Below are 11950 nucleotides of genomic sequence, written 5' to 3' on the forward strand. Positions count from 1 at the left end.
TTCATGCTTCCATCAGGTTGCCATTCTCCAACATCCCCTGTTGAATATATCATTCAAAAGGAGAACAATATAACCAAACAACCAATTTAAGAGGGCATAATTACAATTTTGGATGATAAAAAAGAATAACCTGTATGGAACCATCCATCGGTCAGAACCTCATTAGTGAGGTCATCCCGTTTGTAGTACCCTGAAAACAAGGTATTTCCCCTAACACAAATTTCTCCTCTTGGTGTGCTTCCAAGGGCATCATATCCCATATCAGGAACAGATTCCAGGCACACATCAACATTCGGTACGGGTGGCCCCACTGTCCCAACCATATCCATTTCATGTGGTAGTGAGACAAAGGTTCCCGCACAGGTTTCAGTCAGACCTATTGTCGTTTCAACAAAATCACAATAATCAAGTCCAAAGTATATTACAAGAGCTATAACCACCTGATGAAATTCAAATTAGAATAAACAAAACATAAATGGAGCTTCAATTATAAGCGTGTCAATAGACTAAGTTCTTATTTGCCAAAAGTTTTTAAAATTTATCAAGGAGGCAAGTTTTCTTTCATTCTTCATTGTTTCCTTGTTCATCTAGGATCTAAGGAAAATATTGGATTAAAAATTATTCTAGAAAAACAATAATGAATTGAATGGTCAGTAATTATACTAAGGTTTTTAAGTTCATAGAAATTCAAAGTATGCTACAAAAAAATAGAGCAAGTTTTACTTTCTCAAACAATTTCAATAGTTAGAAAATAACTTGAATAGTTGAATTCATATGATTAACTATCTTAAATAATTTCAGATACACCCTAAGATGGTAACCTATGGTAACAAGTTATTAACTAATCAACAGATCCAAACTTCAGCAGAAATTTGTCGACATTTCAAGCAAGCTTGGCTGTTTTGAAAACATGACTTCAGAAGGAAAAGGAAAAATGACCCGGTGAAAATTAGGTTCTGAAATAACAAGAGCATACCATATCCTTGTATGACATGAGCACAAGTAACGACTTTTAAGTAACTCTCCACATGTGGAGATAGAGGTGCTGCTCCAGACAAAATGAGGCGTACATGACCCCCCAACCCTTGCTTCACCTGATCAAGTTGCAAAAGCAAGACTAGTTAAAAAAATATAATGATTTACAGTTCCTGATCATTCTCATAGGCTGCGGAACTAAAACTTATGCATTCTACTACCTTATCAAACACAATTTTGTCAAGAAGTGGAGATGCCTCTTCATGCTTTCTCCCTTTCTTCATGTTGTTCAACTTACTGCAGCCAATTTTAGAGTTCGATTATTAGAATACTGCAATGCTTACTCAGGGAGTGCCAATACTTTGGATAAAATATGTGTGATTTGGATCAAGAACACTCGAACTTCATAGTTTTTTAGAGAGTCCGAAACATTTCACTGCGTTGTCATTCTCAAGTAGCTGTTTACAAATTATAATACCATTGTACTTACTATGAGTAAGCAAAGTTGAATAATGCTTGTTTCAGGAAGCCCCCAGCGGAAACCTTTTGTGTCAAACCTGTATATCAGATGGAGAACAGGGTGCAGAGACTGTTCAGAAATATGGATACGAAAGAAATAGAACTTAAGAAAATCGTTACAGAATCACATTGGGTAATCCTAGCACACTACTTTAACGTTACTAAAATTATAATTGGATCATCAGCAACATATGATGTTGATAAGATACCTGTGTACACTCTATCAAGCACACGTGGAACAGCACAGAAAATAGTTGGTTTTAGCTCCCCAATGTCTTCAATTAACAATTTGACATCCTGCAGCCATGGCATAATTGTGGTCATAGTCCTTCCAAATCAAAATTTGTCCTTTCTTTTGCAGATAAAAATCAAAACCAAAGTTCAGTTATCACTTCAAATCTCCATTTGGTAATGACAGATTTAGCACAACATAAACTCACCCCACGCCAGAAACCAATGGAGGCACCATGCCATATAAATAGCTCTTCAATGACCCTATCAAAGATATGTGCAAGAGGAAGATATGACAAGTAGACATCCTTGTCATTCAACTGTCACAAAAGGAGATTAGAAGTCAACAAAAGTACACCTAACAGATTTAGAATCTTAATGCATCCTAAAATTCTAATAAGCTAGACTGTTAAAAAATGTGATATATAATATGCTTAACTTGAATGAAATAAAAGTGCACAGTGGGAGTGCTCTGTGCATTCATGGATTTATTAGAAAAATCTAGGTGCTGGAAAATAAAATAACTTACTTCCTCCTTGACAGACTCCAACAGTCGCTTAACCCCAGCTAAGAGAGTAAGGATACTCTCATTAGATATCAACACACCCTTGGGATCGCCAGTAGTTCCACTAGTGTACATTATTGTACAGATGTCACTCTTTTTCTTCACAGGAAGATCAAAACTTTGATTTTGACCCTGTAAAAGTCATTGAGAAAAATTAAGAAGCGAAAGAAAAATTCCTTCCCACACCATCATGACTGAACTGAAGTAACCAATATGTCCTTGAGTTTCTACTTGCAACATAGCAGCCTTCGTATTATTAATAAAAGAAGGAATGCTTTTCCTATCCCCTCCCCCCTTCTCTAATTCCCAGAGCACAGAACTCTGTTCACGAGTTGTTTACTACGTACATCACTAATACACCCACTGCAGGTGCATAAAGATAGTTTTATCATTTCTAACAGTAGGAAAGGCTCTTCTTGTTCCAAGATCATGTTAAACCAGCAACCTCAACAGCAAATAATAGTAGAATTTATATAATTTATTAACAAAGTATCTTTCAACTAGAACACAGGTGGATAGCGATAGAGGATAGATCAATTTTCACGCGAAAGAGTATTAAATATACCGCCAAGGAAAGAATCATCTCTCATATCAGCACAAAAGGTAATACAAGAAATGAATAACATACCACTTGCAAAAATTCATCCCACGAATATATTGCCAACCCAAACTTTTCAACTTCTTGCTTTTGTTCAGGTGTAACCTTCCCAAAGCTCACAAGCGCTGCACAAAGAAAAAGAGGTGATTGCTTCTTTTTCATGAATATATTTTTCTGTACAAATATCTGAAGGAATGGCTAGAATCAAAGGAACTTCTTACTCTTGAGATACTTTGTTGTATTTGGAAATGTCTTCAATAGCTGAAACATTTTCAGGAAAAAGATAGATAGATAAGAGTCAATGTATTGTACACAGTAGCTAATCTTTCAAAAATAGTAAACCAATATAAAAAAAGAAGGTATTTTAATTGGCTAACCTCCGGTATTTTCTTTTCTTCTACAAATGATACAGATACCTCTGCATGGCATATAATAAACTCTACAGCGCCAGCACCTAAGTCATATCCGTGTGTCAAAAACAATGGTCATTATAATTAGAGAAAGTATTAGGATGCCACATATATCCATCCTTGAACCTTAAGCCTGATATAGAACCTAAACAACTTGTAATTGATTATCAATATCTGTACAATTGGATGTCCTTTAATGCAGAGTTTCAATTTTTCTGCATGCTGTTAAATTTCAAATGTCGTCATTGTTTTGAAAGATAAGTTACCACATTTTATGTGACAGGTGTCGGTGCATGCTTAGTAATTACAAAATTTTCAAACACAATGTAGCTTTATTCATAAATTGGTTAAGATTTCAAAAACACACAAATTCGTGAACTAACTTATTTCTTGATAATGTTATTTGGAAATAATATAAAAACTGCTAAATAACCATGGGAGTTCCCAATGCACGTGTGAATTTGGCCCTTGAATAATTCTTTTTCACCAAAGATAAATTATTCAAAAAAATTGCAAACGGATCAGTGAATTCATTTATTAAATGTAAGAGTTACATGAGCCCCACAAGGTCACACATTTTTCAGTTTTATCACAAGTCCTGTGAAAACATATTGGAAAACAAACTATGCTTGCAGTTGAGTAAAAGAGTCACCATGAAATACGCTAAACAAGGTCTGTCTCTGCACATACCTAAGGTATCATACAAAGGAACACAATAAAGTCCGTGAGCATTGATGGCCTGCAATTATTACATGTCCAAAACCATTGAGTGGAAGAAGCTATTCAGCAACATATAAAAGGCTATTAGGTCGCCAGGGAGGCTCACCACATAAGCATAGAGCACCAAGCAATAGAAGTGGTCCTTACCAGAGAAAGTAGATATTGAACAGACAAGTAGCAAACAAAAGCAAAATACTAAACATGGAAACAATAGTATAGATACAGCATAAAAAAAACACAGAAAAATATCCACAGATAATATAAGGGATTATTCTGGTACCAACATTTTCTAGTGAGTAAACACTAAACAATACCCATTTGTGTGTTTTACTTGTTAACCCTTTTTTCTTAAAATTTTTTTAAATTTATTTTTCGAATTTTATAAAATACGAAAATATTTATTTAATGTTGCATTTTGCTCCAAGTAATTGTTACTCCCATTCTTTATTTCTGAAAAATAATCTCAGAACCTCTCTCTTTATATTTCCTCTTTTACTCTTCTCCAGCATGCTATGTCATCATGGTAACACAGTGACCATCCACACCATCGACCCAGCACCCTATGGCCATCGCCGCCCAATACCTTGCTGCTATCGTCAAAGCCATTTTGGTTCAAGAGGAAGTAGTCCAAAAGCAAAAAATGAAAAAAATGTAATATGGTTTTTGAAGCACCATAATTCAGACGGTTCATATTAAAACAGTAAACAAACATTTTTAACAATATTGGCTAAATTCTCTTGATGAAAAATATGTTATAGGTTAATTCTAAAATATTAAATTTAATTTATTATTTGAACTAACTAACTAACAAATCATCTAGTTGACATATGTATACTCAGGAACCTGTACTCGTATAAATTACTAGTTACCTTAACAAAAGCCATAAATATAATAAGAAACCACAGCAAACATAGTGTATAGCAAAATCAGATAGAAAAGTTCAACAAAGAGAAGATAAATTGAAAATTAGACATACCTCCATGCTTATAATCCACTCTGCACAATTGGCACCATAAATACCACATTTTACACCCTGTAAAGCAAATACATGACTCAAGCACAGAAGCTCAACTTATTATATAGGGGAAAAAAACCACACTCATATATAACAATAGCCACTAGGCAACGCTTAGTTGCCAAAAAAACAAAAAGAACTAAATGTCAATGGCGTATCATGACAATATGTAAAGTAATTCAGTACGGAACCATTCTTTTGTATGCGGATATGAAACAATCAAGAACATTTCAAGTCCTTGGGGTAGACATTTTTACGAAACCATGCACTTTTGTGGTTAAATGGGCCTAAACATCCAAAATAAACAGAGAACAATACTAATAAAACAACATTTAATAGAAAATAATAACACTACCAAAATAACAGCTTAATTTTCTAATGCGAATGGCATAGGCGACTTACTTCCCCATAGCCACAGCTGCGGAGGGAATTCCCAATCTTTATCACCAGATCATATACTTCTTCATATGTTTTCCACTTGTACTTGCCGGGCTATGAAAAGATACCAAAAGTAAAAAATGGTGCATTCAAGTCAACCAAAAGTCAAAGCTGCTGTCAAGCAATGGCAGGAAACTTCCATAACATAAAAGATCTAGATGGCATGGGAAGTTTACCTTCCCATCCACGATTTCCCGGTGACCAAGCATTGGATTTTTCGGATATTTCTGGGCAGAAGTTCTGGAAAGAAAGTACTTGCATTCAGAACCGAATCGTCTAATATTATACCAAAACGAGTCCTAAATGCAACTAAACTCAGTAAACTGTAGTAAAGAGCTGGATTAAATGATTAACACACATCGTGTTCTCTCAAGTCCTAAATCAAATGAAATTAAACCACATGCTCAACTTCTAATCTGAATTAGAAGATGCGGTTTGAAAGTTGACTAGTTTTAGAGTAGACAATTCAGATCGAAACTCTACCTAAATCCGAAACAGATCATAGAGCAGTGCTTAAGTAGTTAGACAGAAATTAAAACAAAAAACCGAATCCAATTCCAACGAGTTTAGTGAAACAAATAAAATGCTGAACCTGAACCACCAACAAAAAAATGTTCGAGTAAGTGAAGTAACCGGAAAATATCCCAGCAGTTATCGAGGCCGGGAACAGGCGGAGGAAATCCATCCTTTGCGAAGAGGCTCCGATAAACAGGACCTCTTGACGGCCTCTCTCCTTCGGCCTCCTTGGCTTTCTCAACTTCAACGATGAATCTCTTCTGCGCCATTTCCCTTCACGCGTTTCTCCTAACGGAACAACAATTTGAGTAGAAGTTAGATGTTAGATATCAGCTGAGAAATAGTGTGCAAGGGGCAAAAACATTAAATAGAATTTGGTTAAGGTATGTGACCCCTACCAGGTTTCTGTGGATTCTTTTGTGTTGACTGGCAGCTCTGAAGAGAGTAGAGTTGAGTAGAAAAAATTGGAGGATGGTGGCGTGGCGTGGCGTGGCTGAAAACCTGCCTCACTTCGCTTTTTATGTCGTTATTACGTGTAGGCCTGTACGGGCTGGAGGCCTCTCGCAACACAAATAATTTAAATCTAATTAGGTTTGGATTGGTAAACAAATTCTGAAAATTTCAAATTAAGCTAGCAACTTTTTTTGTTTTTGGTTACTTAAGACTTTTGAGCTCCGATGTTGATTCGTCTTGTTTGTTTTGTAATTTTAACGGGATGGTGGTATATTTCATTTTTATATTGGAAACATACACAGCTTTAAATCTCATTGAAAAAATTAATTTTAAAACACATTACAAATTAAATCTGAGATTGCCAAAATTAAATTAATAAATTGTGTTTAATCCAAGCATGTTATAAAATGATTCAACATTTAAACCTGATCCAAGGAGGGTCATATAGGAGCATCTAATTCTTAAAACTCAAAATATTCAATTGAAGAATCAACTGACTAATCATTTTAATCTATTTACTTCAACACGCTTATCATTTTAATCGTAACTCTAATCTTATGTCAATTATTCCTGAAAAATATTCGGAGGAACTTATCTTTGAAATTGTCATTTTGGTGATTTTTAGATTTCCTAAGATTTCACTTCACATTCAATTAATTCCTTTTAAAAATATATAACTTCTATTTGTAAAAATTTTAATCTGATTAACCCCTATAATCAGAGAATCAAACTTAACCATAAAGATAAGAACACAAATTCGAATATGAAAATAACATTAGAATATTCATATTCCAATATCCTTGAGAACAATGTTATCCAGAAAATTAATCTAAAAATGTTATCCAGAAAATTTTGGACACATTTTTTTCTTTTCAGCTTTCAAACTTCTTTGAAAAAGAATTTGGCTATCTATCTCGGCTAACCATTGACATCATAATTAGTGGAACACTTCAAACAAAAATAATACTACGTTATTGCTCCTTTTAAAGAATAACACTTGATACAACTTGACAAAAGCAACGATGGGTAGAAAAGTCCACCGGTAGAAAAGTCCCCTAATCGTAATTTTTCTTATGATATACTAAAACGACTCAAAAAAATGAACCAGAAAAAAGAATTGAATAATCCCCATTGTGGAATCATTGCCTCCCAATGTTGAGCGCTTAACTGAAAGCGAGAAACCAACACACGTTACCCTTTCAGTAAACGAAAAAGCTGATTAATAAAGCTTAAAGGATAAATAATGGAGGAAAGCCAGAAAATTACATCTTCCTTGCAGCGAACTACAGATATTCCAATGACATGCAATTCAAATGACATTCAAACTGGTAATTTACCGCATTATGAACCAGACGTACACAGTGAAGTAGCACATCAACAGAAAAATGTAATATACAATGCAGGAGCACAGCAACAGAAGTTCAAAACACCTCCGAATGAAAAAGGAATAGTGTTCCACCTAAGGCTAAAAGACATCTAGGTTTTGCATTTGCACACTAAGAAATTTTAACCTGCATCACTCACTCAGGATGCAGCAGACTAAGACAGCTTCGATTTCAGCCAGTAAATTTAGTTGCCACGTCGACCTCTTCCTGATGGGGGCCTCCGATTTCCCACCCCATTGCGCTGCACAGCATTATTCTGCCTCGATAATACTCTCATTCTTTGTTCCTTCATGTTTGCAAAGAGTGAATCCAGCGTCTGAGGCCTTTGCTTAGGCACTACATCCCCATTACCCTGCTGTGGTTGAGGTGAAGGCACTGGTTGCTGCATGTAAAATTCACAGTAAAGGCTTGCATATAGATGAAGCACAACTCTAACCAATCTCTTAGGAAGCCACTTTCAGGATAAATGATGCTAAACCATGAAAAAAAATAAAATAAAATAAAATAAAACTTCAGTTTAGCTCGGCACTGACCACAACAATCACAGAATGGGAAGTGACTGATTATCATTGGACAAATCGTTTTACCTCAACAATAGTAGCTGTCAACCTAAATCCCTAATCCCCAATCCCAAGAAATATAGATGGCACCACACAGGATTGAAGAATGTACAATTTCATTCAAAATGAACAAAGCATGGCATGAGTAAATAAATCTCAACTGATAACCAGTTAGCATCACCAGAAGCCTTCTTTGCTTCAGACAGTAGACAATGTTAATCTTGAATGCAGCTTTAAAAGATAAAAACAAACATAACACCAACCAGTAAAGAAATTAGTCCCAAACCTTTGCAGGAAAACCTCCACTGGCAGCCCTTGTCTGATTTGCAGGAACTTGGAACCTACACACACAAGGAAAAGACAGGGATAATTCAAGTGAAGACACATAATACATACAAAATACTCCAACAACAGCGAGTAGCTCCAAAATGCTCAGCACAACTGACTATGATCTCTAACAGAGACCTTACACTACTTAAAAACCTTTCACTTCATTAAAATGTTGAGCTTCTTACCATCGGATTCTATACATATCCAACTACAAAGAAAGAAGGGGAAAAAGAACTAAGGACAAAGACATTAGTTACATAGCCAAGGGCCAACTTCAGGAACCAATTCGAAATTTCCACACAGAGCAGACAGTTGCAGTGTGATCTGTAGTTTGAACTGGTACCCAAAAACTTCAGTGAAACTTAAAGGTGATACCACAAAGACTGCCATGCAGGCAAACCAACTGAAGACTTAAAGGCTTCCCCACAAGTCATCAATGTAAAGTTGCCAGAAGATTCAAGGACACCAATTTCTTCACATAACAACCCACGGTATGGCAGCTGTGCAGGTGGATAAAATAACTTGGAGCAGATATTTACAGATCATCTTCACCACCACAACGTTCACCAAAGTCAGACAAACTCCACAATTATTAACTTGATTATCAAACACAATGTTTTCTATAGAGAGAAACCATGGAAAAGTGACTCCAGATTCTCGGTAGCAAAAACTATTTTACTACACAGAATGAACAAAGATCTTTTCAATTATTGGACTGAACATGGATCTTTTCAATTATCTGGCCTTTTGTTGAAAATAATAAATAACTAGGAAGGTAGAATGTTGCAACTTATTGAGGGCTCCAATTGAAAAAAAAATATCATACTGCAGAGCAAGTGTATGCATCCTTACAGGCTTTGCAGCATGGTCTCAAGGTAATCAGGTGTTCGGAACCAATTTTCATATCAAAGAGAAGAGTTATAGCAAACTGAGAGATGGGCAATAATCAACAACCCAAAAAACTGACGCCAAACAAAAGTGTAGCAATTCTCACAATGCAGGAACTCGAGTGTGGCCATAAAATGTAATGCTAGCAATGACCTCATCTCTTCATAATGGGCAAATTCTCAAAAAAAAATGCATGCTTAGTCGGCGCCACAATCACTACACATGTGCCTTAACAACCGAATAACGCACGGTTGTTTTTCCCATGAGCAAGCAACTAATCATTGGCAACATTGTCCCCACTATTGTGCATGCGATGGGTACTCCCCCACATCCAGGGTGAGAAACTTCTGAAAGACTCTTCATGTTATCATTTTTAGCAACATAATTCCAGTGAATCAGACTAGGCCTAGTTAGAAATCCAGTTGCTCCACCAACCAGCTCAACCAATAAAACTCCAATTATTTAACAATCAATATCCACAGTGACACTCAACATAGACCCATTCAAATCATGAAGTTTGCACAATAGACTTATCAGATTCTAAAGCAGGTATTCAATACAGAATTCCATAAACATGTGGCTTGCCCTCATTCATAATGTCTACATGGCTCCTTTTGCAGAGTTTAAAAAAAAACTTATATATGGAAGGCACATTAAGTTGGGCCATGCTTTACCTGCAATAATGGAAAAAAAAATAATTTTCGTTTTTTGCTATTTACAAGCATTGCATCCATAGTCAAATGCCTAACCGGTATCTCATGTTCTAATATCTCTAAAAGTTAATACAGATGTAAATAAGAATTAAACAAATATAATACCTTGCTTTATTCCAGCTAGCTACCCTACTGCGATTAAAATTTCTATTGCGCAGAGGTGCATTAACAGCTTTTCGTGCAATCTCAGCTGCCACAGGAAATTGGTTTCCCTGGAAATTAGACCTTCTTTTTGCAAGAGCCCCCTAATTGTTATGATATTTAACGGTAATATTAGAAACATGAATACATAAACAACAAGGGTACGAAACTTCATATAATCATGTTTCATAAACTCAGGTACCTGTCTAAGAGAAGATCTTGAATCCATATAATTCCGTAGCTTTGAAGACTTCTCTTGAATAAAATTGTTCGAAGACTTTAAGCTCTTGTTCTGTGTCGGCATACAAATTAAGGAGGAAAAAAATGTTAACCATGTTAAATACTACAAGGCATCACCAAGTGGCAAAGGCAATGAAATAATACAATTTTACATAGGAAATTCTTACCGGAACTCGTCTTTGCTTCCTAGTCTTCTTGTTCTTAGACATTTTGATTATATCATCTACAAATAAATATCAGAAGATTATGGATATTAGATAACATTAACCAGAGAAAAATATGAAATAATAAATGGCTTCGAAAGGTCCTTCAAAATATAAAGCACACCTAATGTCATGTCCATCTTCTTCTCTGTAAGCGCAATTGCTTCCGTTGTAAGAGGTTTGGCAGCCATCTGATAATGTATAAATAATTTGATAATTTGATACTCATATGTATAAGCACATAAGACAAAATTTAGAAGCAACCAGGACGAAGTAACAACAAAAAAGCCAGTTACGGAGGAAAACATTAGTAGCATCTTTGCGATTCTTAACGAAAAGAGTAAAGAAGCAGCAACAAAGTCGAGCATATCATCAACAGAAGGTCATGGAATAAACTTTAGCCAATGGAGTTCTGAAATTGCTAAATTAACAGCGATAACAAAACAAATCGCTGCCTATAAAATCCTACAACTATCAACCATCTTAGTTTTCTAATTCTATTAGGAACATTGAAGGACTCGATCAACAAAAGGAGAACAAGGCGATGTTGAAATTTCAATTTCTAATGGAAAGGCATTAGAAAGAGAGAGAAGCCTTACTCGTAGGAGAAGATGAATCTCAAACCTTGGAATGGAGTTGCAATCCTACGGCAGTTAGCTAGGGTTTTGGTTCGTATTATTCCCGAGAGATAAGAGAAAGAGCAGAAAAACGATAGAGGGAAGAGAAAAGAGGGTGAAAACTGAACTGAAAAGGGTTAAAAGGAGAGGATCCGATATTTATGTGATGGTAGATGGCGGTGAGTTAAGCGGGTCAATTTCTAATTGTATCCACAAACCCATAACCCGGCCGTTTTCCTCTGTTTCCCAGCTGCCTTTACCCGGTTTTTAGCGGCTTTCAAATCCGCTTAGCTGGATTTACCGATTTAGTTTACTGTTTCCTGCTTCTTGCGCACCAAGGCATATTCGCGTCGACTCATTTACCAGCTAAAACAAAGAAAAAAATATTTTCTATTCTCAAAATTGATAATATTATTTTTTAGAGTTATTTTAA

General features: G+C 35.7%; 2 protein-coding genes across 3 annotated transcripts in view; both read right to left on the reverse strand.

The window, feature by feature from the left end:
- LOC107643120 (long chain acyl-CoA synthetase 4) overlaps positions 1–6553 on the reverse strand; it is an 8156-nt gene extending 1603 nt beyond the window's left edge. The window contains exons 1-17 of one of the 2 annotated variants that reach the window (XR_001620765.2): positions 6386–6553; positions 6105–6275; positions 5648–5711; positions 5436–5525; positions 4995–5051; positions 3989–4037; positions 3266–3342; positions 3110–3149; positions 2919–3013; positions 2255–2422; positions 1935–2045; positions 1704–1791; positions 1466–1532; positions 1197–1272; positions 977–1094; positions 131–376; positions 1–37 (exon numbers count right to left, since the gene is read on the reverse strand). Coding sequence is in view for 1 of the 2 variants with exons in the window: in XM_016346690.2 (XP_016202176.1) it covers positions 3–37; positions 131–376; positions 977–1094; positions 1197–1272; positions 1466–1532; positions 1704–1791; positions 1935–2045; positions 2255–2422; positions 2919–3013; positions 3110–3149; positions 3266–3342; positions 3989–4037; positions 4995–5051; positions 5436–5525; positions 5648–5711; positions 6105–6256 (1533 nt within the window). In the remaining variant the exon portion in view is untranslated. The remainder of the gene's footprint in view (positions 38–130; positions 377–976; positions 1095–1196; positions 1273–1465; positions 1533–1703; positions 1792–1934; positions 2046–2254; positions 2423–2918; positions 3014–3109; positions 3150–3265; positions 3343–3988; positions 4038–4994; positions 5052–5435; positions 5526–5647; positions 5712–6104; positions 6276–6385) is intronic. The other variant, XM_016346690.2, reaches the window with a different exon arrangement.
- Positions 7655–11788, reverse strand: LOC107643121. The gene is made up of 7 exons (XM_016346691.2): positions 11500–11788; positions 11025–11091; positions 10865–10920; positions 10660–10749; positions 10422–10561; positions 8672–8726; positions 7655–8207 (listed from the first exon to the last, which is right to left on the reverse strand). The coding sequence occupies exons 2-7, from the start codon at positions 11089–11091 to the stop codon at positions 8010–8012; spliced, it is 606 nt and encodes a 201-aa protein (XP_016202177.2). The 5' UTR covers positions 11500–11788; the 3' UTR covers positions 7655–8009.

The sequence above is a fragment of the Arachis ipaensis genome, chromosome B05, assembly GCF_000816755.2.
Source record: "Arachis ipaensis cultivar K30076 chromosome B05, Araip1.1, whole genome shotgun sequence".
NCBI classification, from domain to species: Eukaryota; Viridiplantae; Streptophyta; class Magnoliopsida; order Fabales; family Fabaceae; genus Arachis; species Arachis ipaensis.

Bases quoted from the DNA above. Each gene is read 5' to 3' on its own strand.
- LOC107643121 (XM_016346691.2), bottom strand. From the start codon at position 11,091: ATGGCTGCCAAACCTCTTACAACGGAAGCAATTGCGCTTACAGAGAAG. The intron at 10,921-11,024 runs GTGTGCTTTATA...ATTTATTTGTAG, and splicing joins GAAGATGGACATGACATTAG to ATGATATAATCAAAATGTCT. The intron at 8,727-10,421 runs GTATTATATTTG...TTGTGTGTGTAG, and splicing joins GCTAGCTGGAATAAAGCAAG to GTTCCAAGTTCCTGCAAATC.